This window comes from Podarcis erhardii, assembly GCF_964252035.2.
Source record: "Podarcis erhardii genome assembly, chromosome: 3".
Lineage (NCBI taxonomy): Eukaryota > Metazoa > Chordata > Lepidosauria > Squamata > Lacertidae > Podarcis > Podarcis erhardii.
The window spans coordinates 54,944,594-54,970,149 of record NC_138507.1 but is presented as its reverse complement, the minus strand read 5'-3'; the positions used below and the strand labels follow the sequence as shown (position 1 = coordinate 54,970,149).

Sequence of the window (25,556 nt, the reverse complement as noted above, 5' to 3'; positions counted from 1 at the left end):
AGTACTTCTTTCAGCAATATGCCCATGTAGGTGAACATCTTGACAGCTTTGGGAAATATCAGAGTATGGTCAAGATGGATGTAGTTATTTGTGTAATGGCAAGTGAAAAGAGCACTTTCCCCTCCTGTGGTTTCTAGCAACTGGCATTTAGATGCATGCTGCCTCCAACTGTGGAGGCAGAACATAGCCATCATAGCTAGTAGCCACTGATAGCCTTATCCTCCATGAATTTATTATCATCATCTGATACAGGAAGAGAAAGAGGATACAAACATGGTGCCATCTTGCAGATCAAAGTATACATAAAATAGTGACTATTTTTCAAAGGTCTGGTAAATAATCTTTTTTTAAAAAAGCAAATAGAGTCTTAGTGTGAGGCATGGCTTACTAATCAAAGTGTTAAAGGGGGATTCTAGCTATTTAACCTGCTAGGTGCTGTGGATCTCATTCAGGCTAATGCTGTTCTCTGCAAGGATATGTTTTAAAAATACTAAGCAGCTGGTCAAATGGAGTGGGGAGAGGAGGAACCTGTAACAAATGAAAACTGACTAGCATTGTGTTATGTTCAGGCCCAGTCGTGAGGTAGAAAATGGTGGAAATGAGCTTCAAAGTGCAAGTCCCTATGTGCACGAGTGCTTTGGAGTAACAAGTGCAGGTTTCAGAAATGAACCCTCGGAGTAAAAACACTGACTCTATGGTCAGACAAAGTAAAAAGAAACCGAGAAGAACAGAAATATTAAGGATAGGGTATTTTACTTCTCTCCCCACCCCCACTCTCCACCAGCATCCCCCAAAAAGCATGTAATTGAATAAAGAAAGAAAGAGAGGACTCGTATAACATTATAATACAGTGGTACCTCAGGCTAAGTACTTAATTTGTTCTGGAGGTCCGTACTTAACCTGAAACTGTTCTTAACCTGAAGCACCACTTTAGCTAATGGGGCCTCCTGATGCTGCCGCTCCGCCCGAGCATGATTTTTGTTCTCATCCTGAAGCAAAGTTCTTAACCCGAGGTACTATTTCTGGGTTAGCGGAGTCTGTAACCTGAAGCGCATGTAACCTGAAGCGTATGTAACCCGAGGTACCACTGTACATAACATGTGCATTCCAAATTATGCACAGATCCGGAAGATCCAATACTTTGGCCACCTCATGAGAAGAGAAGACTCCCTGGAAAAGACCCTGATGTTGGGAAAGATGGAGGGCACAAGGAGAAGGGGACGACAGAGGACGAGATGGCTGGACAGTGTTCTTGAAGCTACCAGCATGAGTCTGACCAAACTGCGGGAGGCAGTGGAAGACAGGAGTGCCTGGCGTGCTCTGGTCCATGGGGTCACGAAGAGTCGGACACGACTAAACGACTAAACAATAACAACAATGAGGAACCTTTCAGGGAACCAGGGGTGGGTGGGGTCAGAGGCAAAACTGTGCTGGGCAAAGGAAGTGAATCTGAACTTTGTACATCCAGGCAAGCAACAGACATTGCCACAGTTCAAGGGCATATTCCAGCCACTCAAAATCACTGGGGGAGGGGGAGGCACACAGCAGGGGCAGTAAGGAGTGTAATCCAGGGATAAATCACAGTCTGGAGGTTGCCCTGGGGCCCAGATAATGAAGCCTGTTGGGCCTGAGATTCCCCACCCCTGGCTTATAGCATGACGTGAGTCAAATCAAGAGGGTGGGGATGTTCATTTCTTCTTTGTCTCCCTTTGGGACTGGGCTTCTTCAAGCTGTGCTTAAGATAAAACTACAAGTACCTCTTTTATGAAAAGACAAAATGATATCTCCATGTAACATCTTTCTCTTGGCAATTTCAGAATTGTACCTGGCCACAGATTCCGATCTAAGATTCTTGTAAATAAGTCATTCAATAAAGCAAATAGATTGTTTCCATCAGTTTTCCCCTCTAATCCTTTTTCTTTTATAATTCGATTTTCTACCCTTATTATCTGAGGCTGTGAGCCTAGCCTTACCTGTCTGGAGGTAAATTTCAATAGAACTTACTCCCAAGTAGACACAGTTAGGAGTGTGCTGTGAGTGTTTCTTTTTAATCTTCACACACAGTGCCTATTTTTCTAGAAAAAGAGGTGCTGGAACTTACCATGAATGCTTCCCTTGTTCTCTTATAATGGCAATGGTGCCCACTTGAGAGATGACAGAACTGAGTTCCAGTGAGTTCCAGCCGAAAAAGCCCTGCTCACAGATAAATACTCTATCCTCATACTTTACACTTTTCTTTCTTTATAGTTAGCAAGACTGTGCTTTAAATGTATTCTGGTTGATGAAAAAGCACAAGGTATAAGAGGCATTAAAGTATGAAAAATCAGATTCTCTGATTTACACATTTCTACTCAAAAGTAATCTCAGATAATTCAGTAGGACTTCCTACTTGGTATATGTGTATAGGATTCCAGCTTATTCATCTCTTCTTACTAGCCTCCGTTATCAAATCACTATTCTTTCACATTTTAAATGTCATAAGTTTTCTGTATCATTTTTTTCTGGAAATTCTTCCAAAATATTTATAAATTCTCATTTATATCTTCTAGAGTTGGGGAAGTGTTTTCCATTGTAACTGACTGCTGACTTTTTCTATAGAATTTACGAAATGCTTAGAGCCCTACAAACAAACTTTGAGAAAACCATGTAACTGCAAGTTACATATGTCCCAAGTATTAAATAGTACTCACATTTCAATTAATTAATTAATATACCGCCCTATACCCACAGGTCTCAGGGCAGTTCACAGGATAGCCCCAACCTAAAAACATGCACTTTTTAAAGCTGTAAATATGCCTGTGAAGGTATGCAAAAGTTGTAGAACTCCAATTGTGCAGACATTGAAGTTGTGTAAACCCTGATATTATGCAAACCCAACATTAAGCAGGCATCAAAATCACACAAACCCCAAATCTGCATTCAGCTCTAACCTTATACAGATGCCATGTTACTCAGCCTTTCAATTTGAACTTCCATAATTGCATTATGTCAAATAATGGGGATATATATATATATATATATATATTTGCTTTCGTAGATTTTCACGGGTACAGGAATGCAGGTTTTGGTGTCCTCGGGTGTCTTCCCGTGTAAAAGTTGGGGTGTCTAGGCGACGTTTCGACGAGGTCTCACTCGTCATCTTCAGGCTGGTGCTTTCGGCTTCTTGTTACTGGAACAGAGCAGGATCTCAGTGTTTGAGTTCCTATAAATACTGTAGAGGGGGTGTGGTGTATAGCCTCCAATGTTCTGGGCAGAGAGGAAGTTCCCAGGCTAGTGTGCCTTTTCTTCTTTTGTTCCTTAATTACTTGAGAGATATCTTGAGTGATTTCTTGAGTGATATCCTGAGTACCACTTAGGTGGGTCACCCACCTAAGTGGTACTCAGGATATCACTCAAGAAATCACTCAAGATATCTCTCAAGTAATTAAGGAACAAAAGAAGAAAAGGCACACTAGCCTGGGAACTTCCTCTCTGCCCAGAACATTGGAGGCTATACACCACACCCCCTCTACAGTATTTATAGGAACTCAAACACAGAGATCCTGCTCTGTTCCAGTAACAAGAAGCCGAAAGCACCAGCCTGAAGATGACGAGTGAGACCTCGTCGAAACGTCGCCTAGACACCCCAACTTTTACACGGGAAGACACCCGAGGACACCAAAACCTGCATATATATATATATATATATCAGAAATTTTGGGCTACGACATAAAATATTAGAATCCCAAGATCTATATCTATATATTATGAATTATGAATATATTATTTGCAAGCAAAAGCATCCTCCTTCAAGAACAACTCCCAGGAAATCCCTTGTCCGTTGACTTTAACCACTAAGCTATAATGCTCTGGTTTGCATGTCATGCTAAGCCAAACCATGGCTTAAGCCAAACATACAAGTATGCAGGCTCCAAGAGATGAAATCTTGGCTGCTTTGCTCCTCCCGGGACCATGTTTTGCTGCTGCTGTGCTGCACTGAGTCAAGCCATGATTTAGCTTCTTAGTTTAATGCTACTGGACAGACCATGAGCTATAAGCCATAGGACAAACCTTTGTTGCAGCTCATAGTCTAGACCAGTGTTTCCCAACCTTGGGCCTCCAGATGTTTTTGGCCTACAACTCCCATCATCCCTAGCTAGCAAGACCAGTGGTCAGGGATGATGGGAATTGTAGTTCAAAAACAGCTGGAAGCCCAAGGTTGGGTAACACTGGTCTAGACTAAGCAACTGTGAGCTTCAGAAGAGTGTTTGCTCAAACATTCATGCTAAGCTATGGTTTGGCTTAGCATTATGTGTGAAGCAGGATAGTCTGTACCAAAGGCGAGGCCTCTAGCCACTTACTGCTTGAGTTATTGGATGGTTCCTGGTTTTTCTACTAGCAAAACTATATTTGCTCCTGTGTAAAACAGGCCTGACACACTTGACAAATATGTTCCTTGTATCTGGGAATTAAAGAGGAAGGCAGCCGTATGAAAAATAGATGGACTGAATCCATCATATCATACATTGACTGAGAAGCCACTGGATCTCTTTTACGCTGTACAGGCTCAAATTTCCAACACACAATTCTAACTAATAATAGTAGTTTTATAATACCCACATGCATTGGAAAATGGAAGCAACACATGAACTTCCATTTTTAGACATTGCTATGAGAGCATCATGTACCAATGGAAACTTTTTAAAAGTTGTCAGATGATATCCAGACTTTTTCCTAGGGCTATAGTCTAGTACTGGGACTTCTATTAACCTTTGAAGGCTTGTTTCATGCTCGGCTGGACAATGGTGTTAGCTGAATCCCAGGCACATCATCATCTCGCTCTAAAGCTACACCACTTCTGTTTCTTTGATTTCCCCCAGCTACATTTGCAATGTCCCAAAGCAAATATCAGTGACATTCTTCTTGAAGTCAATATGAGTAGAAATGAGCCACATTTCTGTGAATTTCAATTTTTATGCTGAAATTTGCATCCTCAATAGCAAGGACCTTTCGTCAAAAAGTGAAGCAAATGAATTGAATAACTAAAGGGATTAAGTGCTTTTTTCCAAGCCTTGGACATTAATCCAACCCAAACATAGCTCTATAAAATCTACCTAAAGTGGATTTTCAATGACCCTCTGCCTGAAAAATGGCGAGGCATTTAAATTGGGGCATGAACATATGTGGCTTAAAATGCAGTGAGATAGTTTGCCCCTGCTGTGTTTCAAGTAACATTTTATGTTGCTGTATGCACAATTACCTGATTTGTTTCCCTGCACTTGGAGCCCCCAAATGACTACTCACCAAAGCCATCATCTGTGCATGTGGTGTCATCTGCACATGTGCAATGGATGTCTAAAATGGACACACCTCAGCTTAACTATGCCTTAGGTTTTTTTTTCAAATTCACTGGAAGCAGGCTCGAGGGGAAATACATCAATCAGCAGTATTCCTAAAGAAATTACAGTATGCAAATGGATTTTGGCTATCATCATGTACACTTGGTTTCAAACACCAATGCTGGAACTGCATTGGAGTCAGAGTAAATGGCAATGTGTACACAGTCTAAATACATGGGGAGACATCTAACTTGTATAGGCTACTGTGGCAGGTGGGTGGGGCTGACCACCTCTTAATCACCTGTGATATCAGGTGAAGCATTTTCCTTTGACTGCATGGTTTGAAATCAAACTACTGTGCCAAAGGAACTGGGGCTTAGAGCTGCCATCAGTCAGCTAATCGGCAGTAGCTGCATACCCCACTTTTCAGGCAAACTATTCCATCCTGTTTGGCTTCTGCAAAAGTGGGATACTGGGGTGCCCAAGGGGAGAATGGAGACGGAATCACTTTTGCTGCCTACCCTCAGATAAAAGGGGTTAAAATGGACTTTTGTCCATTTCTCTTCCTTTCATGGGAGTCAATCACTAAGCACAGTCAATACTGCTAGTCCTTTAATCTGTGCTTAATTAAAACAACAACAACAACAACAACAACCCAGACTGTTCAAATTAGTATCACCTATGTGGTGCAAGCAGCATGTCTCAATTGCAAAGTATGTCCAAAATCCAATGTTTCAGCTACGTATCGGAGTTAAAGTGCATTGCAAAACTTTTTTCTTTTTCTTTTGCAAAATCTTGGTGTAATAGAGCCATGCAAAAGGAGCAGAGTGGAAATTAAAACTAATTTACTCACAGGAAATCAACCATAGTGGTGCTAATTGCCTGCAAACAAAGACAGAAGCATCTGCAAATGCTTGAAACTAAAGCATAAATAATTTGTAAAGGCAAATGTTGAGCTGAAGACATACATAAGGGGGAGTTCAAGGTAGCATTGAGGCAACATTTTGCTAATGGCACTCAATTTTTCTCTTATTGTGCTGCTGTGGTGAGTGAACATCTCAATGGCTATGCAAGATCCTCCACAGCATTAGCTAATGGGGAGTTTGAGCAAATGGAGATGCTTTAAAAACAGATTTGCATCAAGAGGGCTGGAAAACCGACAGGTAATAAGTAAGAGTTGTACTGTATCTAGTGAAGACTTTGTGCTAACAGAAGGTACTTCTGCTTGCACTAGGCAGGGCCCCAAATTTCCCCAAGTCCCCCCCCCCCCCATGTTCCTTGAAATAGTGCTCCTGGGGACTGGGGGACCCTCTGGAACAACAAGGTATATGGCATAGAGGGTTGCAGTAGATAGGAAGGATTAGCAAAATAGAGACTCTTAATCTCAGGTGCCTTGCCTTGTGTGAGTAGAAGCCTTTCCTCCAATTATTGTATACAACCACAAGAACTGTTGGACAAATGTTTGGATTTCACTATGAAAGAAAAATAGTCCACAGAAAATAAAAAATGAAGAACTATATGTAACTGTATTATCTAATCAGCAGAGAGCCACGCTAGAAACACTTTCTCTGCAAAGAATGTAGCAAACGCTGCACAAATTTCCAGTTAAGAAAAACAAACTCATACACGTAGGATGGAGTCATACTATCTGAAATAGGTTCTGTGCTGTTCTACTTATCTTTGCAGTGCCTGTAATTAATGCCAAGTCTCCATTGCCTGCCCCATTAACTATAGCTGAAGATCTGCTATTAAGTGGTATAACAGGCTATCTCCTCGCTCCACATCTTAGTTTCTGTTTTTCACACTACTTCAGTTTTGCTCTGCTTCTTTCTACACTGCACCCTGCTCTGACACCACTGCCTTATCTCTAACCCTCCTTGCTCTAATTGTTGGGAACAGAAGAACACTAGGCTTTTATGATCCTAGCAAGCCACATGGTTTTAGAAGCAAGTCAACTTTGTGGCATTAGTGCCTAGTTGCAACAGGCATGGGGGCGGCGGGAGAACTGCTCTATATTTCACCACAAGGCACCTAAGCTGGGAAATGGAGAAATGATGCAGGCATTCATTATCCTGTTCCGGTTTTGATGGGTTTGGGAAACCTCTAATTGTTCTTATAAGGATGTGAGAGAAGGCCTCCATTAATAGGCTTTCCCATATTCTGCAAGAGGAGCAAACAAACCTATAGGACTTGTGTCTGCTACATTCTATCAATCCAACCAGAAGGAGAGAGAGAAAAAGCTTTCTTTGAAAGAGGTCATCTTTGCAGCCTCTGAGACAATTCTTTGCCAGGTTTGGTTTTAACAGACACTTACAACTCCTTGTTTAGAAGCCTCTGCAGTGGAAGTCAACAGCTTCCTTTTAATTACAACCATCCCAGTGGGAAGGAGAACATTACTCTCCTCAACAGGGTGTGCTGTCTGCTCCACAAGGCTGGGACTCAAAGTTGAATAATTTAAGCAGCAGGCAGGATGCCAAGCCACTCACAGATGTCAACAAAGGAAGCATCTGAAATGATGATGACCACAACCACATTTCAAGTCTACACACAAAAACATGGCCAATAAGTTAACCAGCACTTGAGAGCCCAGTGAATAGCCTTAGAGCACCAGATGCTGTAGCTTTACGGAAGCTCAAGAGGGTCTGGACTTGGATAAGGGTAGGCACTCGGAGGACCACAAAAGAGCAAGTTATGCCTATCGCAAAATAAATATCTGTCAAAACTCAATAGGTACTTCGTTCATATTATTTGAAGGTCCTTCCTCGATTCATCTCAAGCTTTTCTGATTGAGAGAGAGAAGTTGTTTATTTGTTCATTTAAATGCATGAATTAATTATAAGGCTTTGACATGAAACCAGCTGCATTTTCCTACTCACACCTAATCTCAACAGGAAACCTCTTGAAGTGGAAGAGGCGGGGAAGAGTAGAGATACCTAGATTAATTCAGAAACCATAGCATCTATTTGTCTTTTCAAGCATGTGCCTGTCCAAGGTATATTTTATCTAAGGACTGAAATAAGAGATGGTTCAATGATAGCATCTTGAGAATGGATACTTGACTGGGCTCCAGTAGTGTGGAAGGTTCTTCTGCCTGTGCCTCTCCCAGTTTCCATCACACACTACAGTCTTCATTGATGCCAGTTTCCTATGCTATTTTGGATGATCCTCCAGCCCTAAGACAAGTGTAGTATTCATGTGTGCAGGGGATGAAATCAAATTCTGCCCAGGCATAGAATCATAGAATTGTAGAGTTGGACTGGACCCTGGGGTCATCTAGCTCAACCACCTGCAATTCAGGAATCTCAACTACATCAAACATGACAGATAGCCATCCAACCTCTTTAAAATCTCCAAAAATAGGAGAGTCCACCACCTTCCAAGGTTTTTCCTGAGGTTTAATCAGAATCTCCTTTCTTGTAACTTGAAGGTCATATGCTCTGAAGCAGGAGAAAACAAGATTGCTCCATCTTCCATGTGACACCCCTTAAGATATCTGAATATAGCTATCATATATCTTCTTGGTCTCCTCTTCTCTAGGCTTACCATACCCAACTCCCTCAACTGTTCTTCATAAGGCTTAGTTTCCAGACTCTTGATCATTCTGGTTGCCCTCCTCTGCACACCTTCCAGCTTGTCAACATCCTTCTTTAACTGTCATGTAAAGCTTGTCCTCTATGAAGACCCTTAGATCCTTTTCAAATGTCCTAGTGGCAATCCAGGTATCCCCCATCTTATAGTGGTGCATCTGGTTCTTCCTGCCTAAGTGTAGAACCTTACATTTGACCATTTTGAAATTCATTTTGCTGGTTCCAGCCCAATTCTCCGGTCTGTTAAGGTCTTCTTGAATCCCAATTCTGTCTTCAGAGGCATTAGCCACCCCCTCCAGTTTGGTGACATCTGCAAATTGATGAATATCCCCTCATGTGTGAGTAACATCAAGGAAGGAGTGTTTGCAGCTTGAAGGCCTTATAAGAAGTTGCTGCAGGAGACAGACTGTGAGCATCATGGGAGGGCTGTTTCTAGGACTAACATGAAACTGTGAAGTTCCCTTGATATTTTTGCTGTTGGATGCTGCATGTTCTTTAAGTAATCTTGTTATAGTTATAGTTATAGAATTTAAAAGTGATTTTTGTGTTACTATGATTATGGTATGTTGCTATATTTTTGTTTTGCTATGTTATTATGAAATTGTTTTTGTACTGTTTGTCTGAAATGTATCCCTGTTTCTTTGTAGCAAGCTGCTTTCAGCATGATTTCTTTTGTGGAAAAGTGACATACCAATAAAATGAATGAATGAATGTTATCTTTGTTTCATTGGGACTGAAAGGTTCTTTCCTTTACCACTGTAGCCTTCAGAGTCAAAGTTTGCTCTTATAGTTACGTCCCCCCACCCCCGTGACTAGGTCTGCTGTCTCCATCTCTTCATTAATATGCATTCAAAATCAGAACAGGTTTCTAAATGAACATATATGCCAACAGGAGAAGGGAAAAACAAAAGAAAACCTTCAAAGACTGTTCTCATTAGAATATCTCATGCTGATAAGATATCAAGGGTGAAATTCTACATTGTACTTTGATGAAAGTTCTGTCTGTGCAGATGAAATGATCTGCCTCTCCTTCCCTTCTCTGTTGTTCTGGGGCTTCTCCCAACCTCCCTAGAGTCAATTTCAGGGATGGGAGGTGCAAGGGGGGATAAGGGTAGAAGGGAAGTCTTTGAGCAGTGCTACCATACCAGGGTTTTTAGGTGACTCCTACCCCAAATGTTTAATAGTGATTTTGCAACCTTTTATAGTTATCAACCTTTCTGGAGGAGCTGCAAGTTTTCTTTCCTTTTTAAATACTAGGAAATGCTTTGATATGTTCCAAGAGAGGGGAAATTATCCACTATGAGAAAGAAAAGCCAGTGTGCAGACTCATACTCCTAAACATTTTGTGAATCTAAGTTTGGCCTCATTGAGTGGCAGTATTTCAACATGAGTAGGAAAATGAGAGTACCCCTAAACATTTTTAAAGAAAAAAAAGCACTGAGAAAAGCTATAGCAATTATTATTATTATTATTACTATTATTATTATTATTATTATTAATGCAATAATTATTCTACATCCAGAGAATGCCACTTACCTTGTCTAACAGCTAATGTTGTGGTATAGACCAAAAATAGGAGAATGTAGTTCAGGAAACTCTGAAAGACTGGAGTGTTGGCATGAAAATCATCTGAAAGATACTTGCTGGTCAGGCTAATACCGCAGATAAGCAGGGACAGAACCTGCCCAAGAGCTATAGACAACAGGAGCTCCCTAAAAAGAAATAAGGAAGACAAGAGATGCAGCATAATCAGAATTACTCAACAGCCAAGAAATTCCTACAACCCACAAAGAGAATAAGCCCAAGTCTGAAAAAGCAGTTTTCTATAGTCCTACCCCTTCACTCTAGGCCGCTAGTGATAAGTTTGAAAATATAATAGAAATAGTCTGGATTCTTCAATTGGGTGCACAAATTGCAAATTTCATTCACCTCTCATTTTATGCCAAACATAGTTTGTTCATTTTTATTTTGTATTATTTTTCCCTTTCAGCATTTGCCCTCCTTCCTCTGATCTCCCTTCCTCCTCGCCATTCTCTTCTTCTCTTCTTGCCAATTAGCTGTCTTCACTTTTAAATCTAGATCCTGCAAGCTTCCTTTAAAAGACTGAAGAAAGGATTTCAGAGATATCCAAGTGAACAGAGCAGTTCCCTTGGGATTTTTATTTATTCCCGTCTCACTCACATAAGACTGTTGTCATTACAAACCCATCCACTGATCATATTATTGGCAGCTGGGATGATACATGAAAGCTTTGTTGGTAACCACGTTTTCACCTTTCACAGCAACAAGCCTCCAAGTGTTGTGTGTCAGTCCCAATCATGGAATGAAAAGAATCAAATAAGCAAAGGAAAGAGAAGGCTCTAATGCAAGATTTTCTTTTTATCGTGGACTGTGCTGAAAAAGTTCCACATGGTCCTCAAACCTGAAAAAGACCCAGTTCACCTTTGATATAACTGGTACTATTATTGGGGATAATTGTGGGATGTGGGTGGCAGTGTGGTCTAAACCACTGAGCCTCTGGGGCTTGCCAGTAAGAAGGTTGGCGGTTCAAATCCCTGCGACAGGGCGAGCTCCCGTTGCTCTGTCCTAGCTCCTACCAACCTAGCAGTTCGAAAGCACACTAGTGCAAGTAGATAAATAGGTACCGCTGTGGTGGGAAGGTAAATGGTGTTTCTGTGCACTCTGGTTTCCATCACGGTGTTCCATTGCACCAGAAGCAGTTTAGTCATGACCCGGAAAGCTGTCTGTGGACAAACGCCAGCTCCCTCAGCCTGAAAGCAAGATGAGCGCCACAATCCCATAGTCACCTTTGACTGGACTTAACCGTCCAGGGGTCCTTTACCTTTTTTTCTTTCTTTCACCACACAACTGCCTCTGTCCTGTGTGATTTGAGTCCTACATTGCATCAGTAACATGTATTACCTTGTAGGATGTGCTGTTCCTTTAAATCTTGCCCTCCTTTCCAATTCTGCTTCAAGCACTGTTCAGGCATCAACATACTCAAGCAATCAGAATCAGATGAGTGGGAGAGCAGTCAAGCCAGCTCCCCCTGTCCCTTCACTGTTTACCTACTGCTCAGCCCTGCCAGTCCTGATCAGGTTTCTAAGTTGTATAGAAAACCCACATGGAGTTCAGGTGTGGCTATTTGCCTTGAGAGATAGATTTTATATATATATATATATATATATATATATGTAGGTTTTGGTGTCCTCGGGTGTCTTCCCGTGTAAAAGTTGGGGTGTCTAGGCGACGTTTCGACGAGGTCTCACTCGTCATCTTCAGGCTGGTGCTTTCGGCTTCTTGTTACTGGAACAGAGCAGGATCTCAGTGTTTGAGTTCCTATAAATACTGTAGAGGGGGTGTGGTGTATAGCCTCCAATGTTCTGGGCAGAGAGGAAGTTCCCAGGCTAGTGTGCCTTTTCTTCTTTTGTTCCTTAATTACTTGAGAGATATCTTGAGTGATTTCTTGAGTGATATCCTGAGTACCACTTAGGTGGGTCATTAGGTGTGGATTAGTTGCTAAAGTCTTTGTGTCTTGACCTCTTGAACTTTGTGAAGAGTTTTCATGAGAAGATGGCTGTACTGTACTTAGTTGTGTTCTGGCTTGGCTTCGTGTATAGGGGCGAGCTGTGGTTTTGTGGCTTGTGTCAGCCAGATCTGTGTAGGGATTGCAGGGGGGTGCAGCATCCGGAGGTGCCACCATGGATTGGCTACTGGATGGTGTCTGTAATTCATATGTGGAGAGGGTCTGGGTTTGGGTCTGGTGTGGTTGATTGGTGTTGGCGTTCTGTGTGCCTCTGGATCTGGTGTCAGTTTTTGTGGGGAGGGCTAATTTCCAGATGTCTGGCAAGCGGGATGTGTCGTCACGCTTGTTCATGTTGTGAGGGTGTTTCTCTATCTCGATGGCTTCCATGATTATTCTCTTGTGGTGATGTTCCGTGTTAAAGAGCAATTTGGAATCTGCAAAATTAATTTCGTGTCCTGTTTCTTTCATGTGTTGGAAAAGAGAGGAAGTTTTTTCTTCTTTTTTGACGGCATTCTTGTGTTCTGCGATACGTGCATTTATTCGTCTGTTTGTTTGTCCAATGTACGTGGCTGGGCAGACTTTGCAGGGTATTTCATAGATCCCTTGGTTTTCCAACTGGATTTTATCCTTGGGGTTTCTGAGGATATTGGCTATTTTTTGGTTGGTGCAAAAGGCTGTTTTGATATTGTGTTTATGGAGGATTTTGCTAATTTTATCTGTAGTGCCCTTGATATAAGGAAGGAGGGCCATGCCATTGTTTTCTTCTGTGTCTTGGTTTTTGGGGGGTGTTTCCTTTTGGATTAGCTTCGTAATCCTGTTTTGCTGGTATCCATTGGCAATTAACACGTTTGAGAGATTCTGTAACTCAGTTGTCAAGTGGTCTTTGTCAGCCAGGCGTTTGGTTCTGGAGATGAGAGTCTTGGCTACGGAGTTTATTTGTGCAGGGTGGTGGTGTGATTGTGCATGTAAGTAGCGGTTGGTGTGTGTTTTTTTCCGGTAGATAGTGTGTCCTAGGGAGCCATCAGGTTTTTTGTAGATTAGGACGTCAAGGAAGGGAAGTTGGTTGTTGGCTTCTATTTCCATAGTGAATTGTATTTTGGGGTGTAAGTTGTTGAGATGTGTGAGGAAGCTATCCAGTTTTTCCTTCCCGTGTGGCCAAATTACAAAGGTGTCGTCAACATATCTGAGCCAAAGTTTGGGTTTGTGTTCTGACTTGTCTAAAGCATTGGTTTCAAAGTGTTCCATGTACAGGTTTGCGATGACCGGTGAGAGGGGTGATCCCATAGGTGCTCCTTCTATCTGTTTGTATCTTTGTCCATTGTGGATGAAGTACGTGTTGGTTAGGCAGTGGTTGGTCAGGTCCAAGATGTATTCGGGGGGATTGTATTTGTTTTGAATAGCTGTCAAGGCTTCATTAATGGGCACTTGTGTGAAGAGAGATACAACATCGAAGCTCACAAGTAGGTCATTAGGATGTAGGTTTTGCTTCTTTATTGTTTCTATGAACTGGAAGGAGTTTGGTACGTGTGAAGAGATGGATTCTGCATAGGGCTGAAGTTGCTTGGCGAGAAATTTAGCGAGATTTTGTAGAGGTGAGCCTATGGAGCTGATTATTGGTCTGAGTGGTGTTCCTTCTTTGTGTATCTTGGGGAGGCCGTAGAGTTTGGGGCATCTGGATGATTTTTCTCTGGGGATGATTCTTAGCTGGATTTCTTCACTGATAGGAGAGGCTTTTATTTTGGATTTGGTGGTTTTTTCCAGGTAGGTGGTGGGATCTGTTTTTATAGGTTTGTATCTTTGTCCATTGTGGATGAAGTACGTGTTGGTTAGGCAGTGGTTGGTCACTCTACGGCCTCCCCAAGATACACAAAGAAGGAACACCACTCAGACCAATAATCAGCTCCATAGGCTCACCTCTACAAAATCTCGCTAAATTTCTCGCCAAGCAACTTCAGCCCTATGCAGAATCCATCTCTTCACACGTACCAAACTCCTTCCAGTTCATAGAAACAATAAAGAAGCAAAACCTACATCCTAATGACCTACTTGTGAGCTTCGATGTTGTATCTCTCTTCACACAAGTGCCCATTAATGAAGCCTTGACAGCTATTCAAAACAAATACAATCCCCCCGAATACATCTTGGACCTGACCAACCACTGCCTAACCAACACGTACTTCATCCACAATGGACAAAGATACAAACAGATAGAAGGAGCACCTATGGGATCACCCCTCTCACCGGTCATCGCAAACCTGTACATGGAACACTTTGAAACCAATGCTTTAGACAAGTCAGAACACAAACCCAAACTTTGGCTCAGATATGTTGACGACACCTTTGTAATTTGGCCACACGGGAAGGAAAAACTGGATAGCTTCCTCACACATCTCAACAACTTACACCCCAAAATACAATTCACTATGGAAATAGAAGCCAACAACCAACTTCCCTTCCTTGACGTCCTAATCTACAAAAAACCTGATGGCTCCCTAGGACACACTATCTACCGGAAAAAAACACACACCAACCGCTACTTACATGCACAATCACACCACCACCCTGCACAAATAAACTCCGTAGCCAAGACTCTCATCTCCAGAACCAAACGCCTGGCTGACAAAGACCACTTGACAACTGAGTTACAGAATCTCTCAAACGTGTTAATTGCCAATGGATACCAGCAAAACAGGATTACGAAGCTAATCCAAAAGGAAACACCCCCCAAAAACCAAGACACAGAAGAAAACAATGGCATGGCCCTCCTTCCTTATATCAAGGGCACTACAGATAAAATTAGCAAAATCCTCCATAAACACAATATCAAAACAGCCTTTTGCACCAACCAAAAAATAGCCAATATCCTCAGAAACCCCAAGGATAAAATCCAGTTGGAAAACCAAGGGATCTATGAAATACCCTGCAAAGTCTGCCCAGCCACGTACATTGGACAAACAAACAGACGAATAAATGCACGTATCGCAGAACACAAGAATGCCGTCAAAAAAGAAGAAAAAACTTCCTCTCTTTTCCAACACATGAAAGAAACAGGACACGAAATTAATTTTGCAGATTCCAAATTGCTCTTTAACACGGAACATCACCACAAGAGAATAATCATGGAAGCCATCGAGATAGAGAAACACCCTCACAACATGAACAAGCGTGACGACACATCCCGCTTGCCAGACATCTGGAAATTAGCCCTCCCCACAAAAACTGACACCAGATCCAGAGGCACACAGAACGCCAACACCAATCAACCACACCAGACCCAAACCCAGACCCTCTCCACATATGAATTACAGACACCATCCAGTAGCCAATCCATGGTGGCACCTCCGGATGCTGCACCCCCCTGCAATCCCTACACAGATCTGGCTGACACAAGCCACAAAACCACAGCTCGCCCCTATACACGAAGCCAAGCCAGAACACAACTAAGTACAGTACAGCCATCTTCTCATGAAAACTCTTCACAAAGTTCAAGAGGTCAAGACACAAAGACTTTAGCAACTAATCCACACCTAATGACCCACCTAAGTGGTACTCAGGATATCACTCAAGAAATCACTCAAGATATCTCTCAAGTAATTAAGGAACAAAAGAAGAAAAGGCACACTAGCCTGGGAACTTCCTCTCTGCCCAGAACATTGGAGGCTATACACCACACCCCCTCTACAGTATTTATAGGAACTCAAACACTGAGATCCTGCTCTGTTCCAGTAACAAGAAGCCGAAAGCACCAGCCTGAAGATGACGAGTGAGACCTCGTCGAAACGTCGCCTAGACACCCCAACTTTTACACGGGAAGACACCCGAGGACACCAAAACCTGCATTCCTGTACCCGTGAAAATCTACGAAAGCATATATATATATATATATATATATATATATATATATATATATGATAGGGCATAAACAGTTGTAGTGTAAAGAAGCCATCTTGTTTGTGCAAGGACTTCCACTGGTGCAATGGAAATTACCTTCCTTTTCCTCTCCCTCAGCAAGTTTATGGAACACACAGGGAAAGGAGTGTGAGGAGAAGTTTGGTTGGGCAAGTGGAAATCCTTGCATGAATGGGATGGCTTCATTGGATGCAACCCAAACATCACATCTCCTGTACGTCCTTTACATACCAAAGTTATTTTACATCAGAGATGCAGAACCTGTGGCAGTCCAGGTGTTGCTAAACTCCAGCTCCCATCAATCCCAGCCAGTATGGCCAATGGTCATGAGAAGATGGGATTTGTAGCCCACAGGAAATCCCAGGTCTTTCTCTTCCCCCAGCAAGGGAAGGTTCTCCTCAGTTTAATGTAACTTAAAATCCTTGTGCCAATCTTATAACAATTTGCATAAGCAATCGTGACATTGGGAATACATCATTCTTGTGAGAGAAGCAGGACATGCTTCTGCACACAGATGTACGATTAAACATTGTTCAGGTTCAGGGCTCATTAACAGCCAACTATTCCCAGTTTGCTCATTTGCTACGAATACATAGGTGACGTCCCGCGTAACTGTAATCATAGGCAGGATGCAATCCTAAAGAGCTCCTGTTTCTGTCCACAGCACACAAATCAAGTTTTCAAAAGTGGCATTTGCTGTATCTGATGGCATGTTCTTCCTTATATTCTGCCACTTGGTCTTTTTTCCTCACCTCCACACCCAGAACCGACCGCAATTCTGAAGATAAACACATTACTGATTAGGCAGATGTGCATAGTTGCTTCAAGGCATGTAGTGCACAAACAAGGCCCAAATTAAACCTGTGAATTACTTTGAAACAATTCCCACTGTGAACGTACAAGTCTTTAGCCAGCATTTGCATTGAATTCCTACTGTAGTCAATTAAGATGGAGGAAAATTAAGTTAAGGGAAAGCAAAACTAAATTTACAGAGTGCTATAAAGATAAGCTTGGATCTCCCAGTAAGTAAAGCCTTTCAATTTTAGATACAAGTTAAGAATGTGATGGTTCCAGTTTATTGGTTTTCCCTTAGGCTCCAAGATAAATCTTTCCCTTGCCTACCGGCTTTCAGTGCGGCGAGACAGCGTGACAGCTTTTGACAGCACGGCAAATTTATTACAGGCCTGACACATGTTGATGAAACAGACTAGGTAAAAGGAGCGAGAGAAAAACCCCACAAGGGCAGTGATCTCATTTTCCTGCTTTTAATAGAGTTTTAAATTGCAAGGTGTTTGAATGAGTTTATGCTTAGTGGAAACAAAAAGTTCAAAAGGAGAAGTGAGAGTGTACCTGCTGCAGACTTCAAGCATTAGCTCAAAGTAACTCCTAGTCTGGGTAGCCATGTTCAAATGGGTAGCACAACATATTCTAATGTCTCAAATTTACCAGCAGGAAATTGACCAGCAGCAAAATGAAGCCTTTTAATAAATAAGTTTGGAATGGCTCATCTTGCTGAATATCGGGCCCCATCTTTTATACAGAATATTCATTCTGATATTTTTTTAAAAAAAGACCTTTATTGTTGTTTTTCCATTCAAAATACAGCACTGAGCAAAGGCATATTACAATTACGCTAACCATGGTAGAACAGGAAACAGAGAGGAAAGGCTGGGGGGTGGGGGTTTCTAGGCTTCCCAGAAATATTTGAGTTGCAAAAAAAAAATATGAAAAATGTTCCCTTGCAAAGTAGAATAATTTCACCAGATAATTTGCAACAGATTTTTTTTCTAGTTTGTATCAGAAATTTTTCCAATGCCCTGAAGAGTTATGTGCTTAGTTTATAAATATTTAGTAAACAACACTAAAAACCTGGAAACCACCAAGTGTACATTATATTGCATTGCAGTCTGCATCTATTCGTTGTTACTAATGCACTTACGAAATGTAAAATTTTATGTGGAAAAATAAAGTCCTGGAAAATGTTCTACTCTACATCCCTGTGACCATCTCTGTGTTGCAAGGTGCAATCTTGTCAGGTATTGAGAAATTATCATGCCTATTGATCCTAAATACTTCCAAGAATCCTTCAACTTTCTTTGCAACCGTTTTATGAATATTTATTTTTTCCTTCTGTTTTTCAAACCAAAGCAGACTTTTGAGCATCCTTACTGGAAACATGTAATGACTGTTGCTTATTTTAACAGAATTTTGCATATAACTCCCAACACTGCTGCCCATCTAGGAGAAGGAAAACTCTGGTTCTAAAATTCTGCTGGCTTGCAGGATATCTTTGGGATGTCCTTAAGATAGTTGGACGACACTTATACGCCTCCTTCTGATAACTCCTGCAGTTAAGCTGGCATCAAACATATTGCTCTACTTTTCTTTGGATCACATTAGTGAGGCTGAGTCTTGCCATCATGGCAGCCCAAGACCGCCACACACTTCCCAGGCTTGTTCCCCAGGGAGATAACTTCAGTGCTGCTAACCCAGTGGTTTGACTTCACCCCCAGATCATACTCCATTCTCTCTCAAGACAGATGGATGCCAACAACAGCAACTTATTTAAGTCCAGTCGATTTCAATGGTCTATTCTAAATATGGTTTAAGTCTAGATTCAACTCACACTTTTTGAAACACTTGTAGGTGGTTCAGGTTGTTTCAGTAGGGAAGTTGCCATTTTGCAGCACACGACTCACTGTAAATGGTGAAAAAGGCATAAAGAAAAAGGCAGTATGGACCATTTGATCCTTTAGTAATGTCTAAGGAGTTACTGCAGATGGCATTAATTTCTAATTCAAAAAGGCAAGATTTCCACTGGGAAATAAAACAGGATAAGATCCCAGACTCATTCAATATTCTGTGAAACATATTTATGCAAATTTTATTAGAAATATTGCACAAGCTATATGTCAGCCTATTATGTTACAAATTGTGGAAAGTTTTAGAAACTAATTGCTGCAGCAACTTATAATTACTATTTGTTCCTTACATTATTATCGCATCATACTTCCTTCAGGAAGCTGAAGGCGGTGTACCTGCATTTTCTGAGAAACCCCACCTTCCATTTATCCCCACAGTGTTCTTGTGAAATAGGATGGACTGAGAGTCGATGACTGGCTCCATGAATTTCATGACCAAATTGAGAGTTGAAACCCAAACCCATCCTGCCATCGTCCATGTAGCCACAACACTTTCACTCTGCAGTCAAGCACATTTTGGTGCCTGCTTAAAACATTTCTGTTTAGGCAAGTCAGCCCAGACACACATATATTGATACGTTTTTGTTCAGTGATGATTTTAATTGTTTTAAAAAGGTTTTTACTTGTTTTTAACTGTTTTTATTGGCAATTCTAATATTTCTTGAAAGCCACTTAGGGTTTTGTTTCATTTTTTAAAAGCAATCAAGCAATAAATTTACCTAATTAAATGCTAGACTGCAAGACTTCAGTTTCAAATTTGCCATTTGTCTGCAGATGAAAACCGTTCTGATCAACTTAAGGGTTGCTAGGTGAACAGCTCAAGATATCAGCATACTGTTTTGCCGTGTATATCTAGAACAATTTCTGCATAGCCCATAGATGGAAGGACTGTGGTCTTGTGATTATGAGAGCAACCACTCTCAAGCTGCATCCATATACCCATTAGAGCTGGTAAAGTCCAGCTGGGAGAATCTAAGCCTTTGTTAATTTCTTGTGTTTAACTGTTTTCATTGATAATGCACATATTTCTTGACAATCTCTTAGAGGTTTTGTTACAATCAACCAGGTCTCCTCAATACTAGTCCAGCTTTTAAGCAATAAATTAGGGGTCAGCAACCTTTTTTAGCCGTGAGCCGGTCCACCGTCCCTCAGACCATGTGGGGGGCCGGACTATCTTTTGAAAAATAATAATGAACGAATTCCTATGCCCCACAAATAACCCAGAGATGCATTTTAAATAAAAGGACACATTCTACTCATGTAAAAGCACGTTGATTCCCGGACCATCCACGAGCCGGATTGAGAAGGCGATTGGGCCGCATCCGGCCCACGGGCCTTAGGTTGCCTACCCCTGCACTAAATCCTGCTGGCTGTCACAGTAATTCCCAATCTGTGCAAAGGAGTGTGCTACTGTGCTGCAAGAGAATTGTTAAGTACACTGCAACAAATTCATTATCTGAGTAATTAAAAGGTTCGTCCCCAAGGAAGCAGCCTCCTGCATTTCTACATGGCAGACCATGTACAGTATCTCTGTGATATCGAAGGAAACCATAGTTTGCTTTACCATGGCATGCAAACCAGGCCTCTGTGTCTCTTTTTCAAAGTCAACACTCCTTAAAAACTCAAGAATTAACCCCATAAGACTGGCAGGGGAAAGTCCATGGAATGAATAACATTCATTCTGAAAAGAAGTTGAGACTAACAGCATACACTGTTGACCTCCAAAAGTCATCAATAGATTTCCACCTCAAGGAAACTCTCCTTTTACTGAACCTCATTGAAATGTTGATTTTGCTGCTTAGTGTTCCGATGCAGAGATCAAATATTATTTTCAAAAAGATGAAATCCATACACACAGATGCTTAAGACTTAGACAGGAGGAAATCTCAGTGGTGCCTTTCTACAGCTAGGGCTAGAAAATTGATTAAAGATCAGATTCAACAACATGCCATGAATTTAAGTTTTTTTCAAAAGTGCTACAATGGTAGACAGGCCTATAACTACAATCCTATACCCACTAACCTGGGAGGAAGCGTCATTGTACTCAATGAGACTTATTGCCAAGAGGTCATCAATATGAATATATTGTAAAGCACTCACAGTTTACTTTATTTGCCTCAGCTAAAGTAAGTCTGAGTGTGAGGCAAGTCAAACAGCATTTGAGGAAACCCACAGCATTCAATGAGGCTTAGCACAGGATGAAAAATTTAGTATGTGCGGTGCTTTTTTTAAAAAGAAAAAAGAAAAACTTAGTCTCTTTGGTGTTTGTTGTACTTGTTAAAAAATTAATAAAAATTACTTTTAAAAAATGTAAATTTCATCTTGGATGCTTCATAGTCTATCCTGTCCTCTAGTTTCACCGTCATTACCGGTATATCTGACATTGTTCTCTTCAGCTATAAAGGCTAGGAACTCCAGATTCCTTTGTTACCAAAAATCAATATTTTAATGGAACAAATGAGTTTGTAAGGCCATGTTTAACTCATCAGTGCTGTGAGCTGGAACAAAGAGGGAAACAATTCCATCTGAGCAGACTTTTAGGATTACTTTAGCTGTTCTATATGCCTCCTTCCCTAGGATAATCTGTTACATGGAGAGTCAACCCTGACAGAAGACTGGCATGCATATTATTTGGCGCTTCAAGTCTTATTAAATACCCGCAAGGAGATTAAAATGTGATTTGGGCCTTGAGTCAACATATATGCAAGAAGGATGGCTTTCAGCATTCTTCCTATCTTCTATTGCAGTTTAGTTCCAATCCATAATCAAGTGGACTGATTATTTCTCCAAGTCAAGTGGACTCATAGAATCTTTGTCTCAGTATAGAAGAAGGAAATTATGCCAGAATTAAATGCTCCCCACCCCCCTCTTCTTAAAGAAGCAACATCAGATGGTTCCACCTCCCACTTTAAAGGAGGCAATCCTGCCTTTGAATATTTGGGGGGTGGGTGGGTGCAATAAAGGAAAAGTAGCTGGTTATCTTTAAAATGTCTTACTGTATTTGTGCTGTTCCTAAGACTGGCCTTTAATTGCAGCCTCTGTACAGTGGAACCTTGGATGGCGAAGGTGATCCGTGTGGGAGACACATTCACAACCTGCAGCATTTGCATGCGCAAGTGCCGAAACCCGGAAGTAACCCGTACTGGTACTTCCGGGTTCGGCATGGTGCGCAACCTGAAATCACGTAACCTGAAGCGTCTGCAACCTGAGGTAGCACTGCACAATCTTCTGCTATGGGTGCTTTCTTTTGTATTCAAATAACGATCTTTTTACATTTTAAAAAAACCTGTAATCTATTTGGACATGCTAATGAAATAAAAAACTTGTTGTTGTTTTTTAAGTACTGAAGACAGGCCAGAAGAACTTCAAAATGCAAGCCATAAACCATGTGTTGTGGCCTGTCACACAAATATCAATGTTTAACTGGTTAATTAGGTTTGACCTCACCTGGGAAGTGCCTGGTTCAGGGACTAGATGCTACTGATGGCTGAATTTAATCCATCCTGCAGCCATCTTCCTGTGGGAAGGATCATAGCTCAGAGGTAGAGAATCTGCCTTAAGGCCCAAGGTCACAGGTTCAATCCCCCACAACTTAAGGTAGGGCTGGAAGAGAACCCAGAGTGAAACAGTGGAGAGCCACTGTTCTCCATACTGAGCTAGATGGTGCCCTCTGGATGTTTTTGACCACAACTCCCATCCATCCCAACCAACATACTAATGTATTTTGTCTACTTTGTTCTACCAGTTAATGACCCCCTACCCCTTTGCCACTACTGCTTTACTGAGTCCCGTCTGCACCAGTGTGCTATGTCCTGTCCCAGTTTAACAGGCAGCACAATCCCATACTGTACATGTTTTCTTGGAAGTAAATTCCACTGTACCCAGTTGGCCATATTCCCTGGTTCAGAGTGCTTATGACTGGAGCCTTATTGTCATCTCTCATTCAGGCTTTTCAGTATGATGCAATCCAATTCCCAGTTTAGTATTACACTGCTAAATACCACTTTGATGCTTTTATATTATGATGGCGTGAAAGCAGTAAAAGGGAAACCTCCCTCATAAATTACTCAACCCGTTACAGGTTTTAAACACTCATATGGGTGAGCAGATGAAAACACCCAAACACCTCAAGTCAGGATCAGGAAGCAAACAGCAGATGTTGCACAAATGTTATTGCGTGTCGAGGTCACCAAGCCACCCCCCAAATAAATCACAATTCACACCGAATTTTTCTTTAAGGTTTTTGGCATAATTTTGGCCACAACTTTATTAAAATACATAAATGTGAGTGGTTTGCTTAGGCATTGGTTATTACTATCTGTCCCCACCGAGGGACAGAACTGACTTCCAGATTCCAGCAAAAGCCAGTACAGTGGTGCCCCGCAAGACGAATGCCTCGCAAGACGGAAAACCCGCTAGACGAAAGGGTTTTCCGTTTTGGAGGTGCTTTGCAAAACGAATTTCCTATGGGCTTGGTTCGCAAGACGAAAATGTCTTGCGAGTTCCTGCGGTTTTTCCCCCCTCCCCCCCTTTTTCTAAGCCGCTAAGCCACTAAGCCACTAAGCTGCTTATCAGCTGATCCGCTAAGCCGCTTATCAGCTGATCCGCTAAGCCACTTATCAGCTGATCCGCTAATAGCGCTAATCCGCTAAGCCGCTAATGGGCTTGCTTCGCAAGACGAAAAAACCGCAAGACGAAGAGACTCGTGGAACGGATTCTTTTCGTCTTGCGAGGCACCACTGTAAGGGAAAACAATATTGGGGAGAAAATGGAGCCAGGCACCAGACCCTCACCTCTCCCCGCATGCTCCCAGGGGCATGCGCGGCCCAAGCCCCACACCAGGGATTTGGACGAAAGCATGGCAAGCCCCTGGATTCCTTTAATGGAATTCCCTTGCAGCAGCAGCATTGGATGGGCAGGCACAGCCAACCACATCCCCTCCACCAACCAAAAAATTAACCAATGCCTAACCGCAACCTTACAAGTTGTGACGATTTGCTACGCAGTAGGCAAAAAACAAATGGCACCAGCCAATCCACCAAATGGACAAAATTCCTACCAGGCCCTTGCCCCCAAAGCAGATGACCCCATGACAGGCATAGCAAGGTCAAACTCCAGCATTCCCACAAGAGCCAACATCATTGTCCTCAGGAAATTATTTCGATAAGGGAAACAACATTACTATTGACCCTTGCACACGTCATCTAGTGTTTTTCACTAGGAAGTAATTCGATACCATTCAATTTTTTATTTCGCACACCCAGAAGGTACATTTTCCTTCCTAGTGTTGCCTGCATGGAGTTGAAGAAGACACCTATTTGCTATAATGCAACTTTACTGCCCAAGGTCACATCACACTTGCTTTCTTGAATAACCATCTGCTGCTGTATCTTGCACATTTTCAGAACAGGTTCTTCTGATCCCTCTCTCACACCCTCAAAATTGGAAGGAAGTTGCCCAAAGGCAATCAATCAGGTGAGAAAAGACTGATGATACACCTTAAAAACTGATGATAAAAGGTATTATGAGAAGTGTTGCAAATGCCCCCCCCAAAAAAAAAACCATATCCAGAAGCAATCAGTACAAGCTTTATGTCAGTGGAGCTACATGGACACAGGAATGGTATATTATAAACAATGGTTAGGATCCAAAGGGATGATTTGGCTCCTGCAAAAGGCACCAAAAACTATGAAGGATAATGAGCCTAAAAGTTGCTAAACATCCTTAGTCTCCAATCTGCTCCCCTGGTAATAAACAATTCATACAATTTTCCAGAAAAAGGGTGTGTGTGTAAAACCAGTTCCACAACAAGAGGCAATAATAGCATCAATAACAATGATAGTTTACAGCACTTTCTTAACTAAGCCTACACAGAAGTAATTCAATGGGACTTAAAAGTTGGCTTAGGATTACAGCCTAGTGATGCATTTCAAATTTGTGTACCGGGTGGGGGCACTGAGAGAAAGGACTTTAAAAGCTATAAAACAATGCAATCAAGAGAGCAAATCTGCCATATTAACTTTTTTCTCTTTTATACTGGAACGCTGCAGCATCGCAACTTTTCCTCGGACGTAAAACCAATGCAAAATGTCACCCTTCAGCATTTTTAAAGGAGCTCGTTTATCAGCTTTTGCTATTTCCTTAGAGTGTTATCTATTACATGAAAAAAACCTACTTTGAAATAGAATGTTTCTCTTCTTCACAGGCTCTGATGGGAACAGTAAATCAGTTTCACAGAAGCGAAAGCTTAATTCCCAAAGGCCTTGCAGCCAGTTCAGAATATAGCCAGAGGGGCAGAGTAGGGGTGTGTGTGTTTATATTTGAAACTCTGGTTGTGGCTGTCATTCCCCCCTCCTACTATGATTTACAAGTAATAGGAATACATATTTATGGAGATTCCATGTGTGAAATGGCCCTCAAACAAATGCCAAGCAGAATTTCTATTGAAAAATCTGGCCTGTTGTGTCTCCATTTCTGAATGGCCACAACAATGAAATGAATAATGCACAAAATG

General features: G+C 41.7%; 1 protein-coding gene across 1 annotated transcript in view; it reads right to left on the bottom strand.

The window, feature by feature from the left end:
- The window catches only part of SLC35F1 (solute carrier family 35 member F1), a 202,676-nt gene that overhangs the window by 83,925 nt on the left and 93,195 nt on the right, over positions 1-25,556 (bottom strand). Inside the window, exon 2 of the mRNA XM_081856223.1 lies at positions 10,442-10,617. Within this exon, the coding sequence (XP_081712349.1) occupies positions 10,442-10,617 (176 nt within the window). The remainder of the gene's footprint in view (positions 1-10,441; positions 10,618-25,556) is intronic.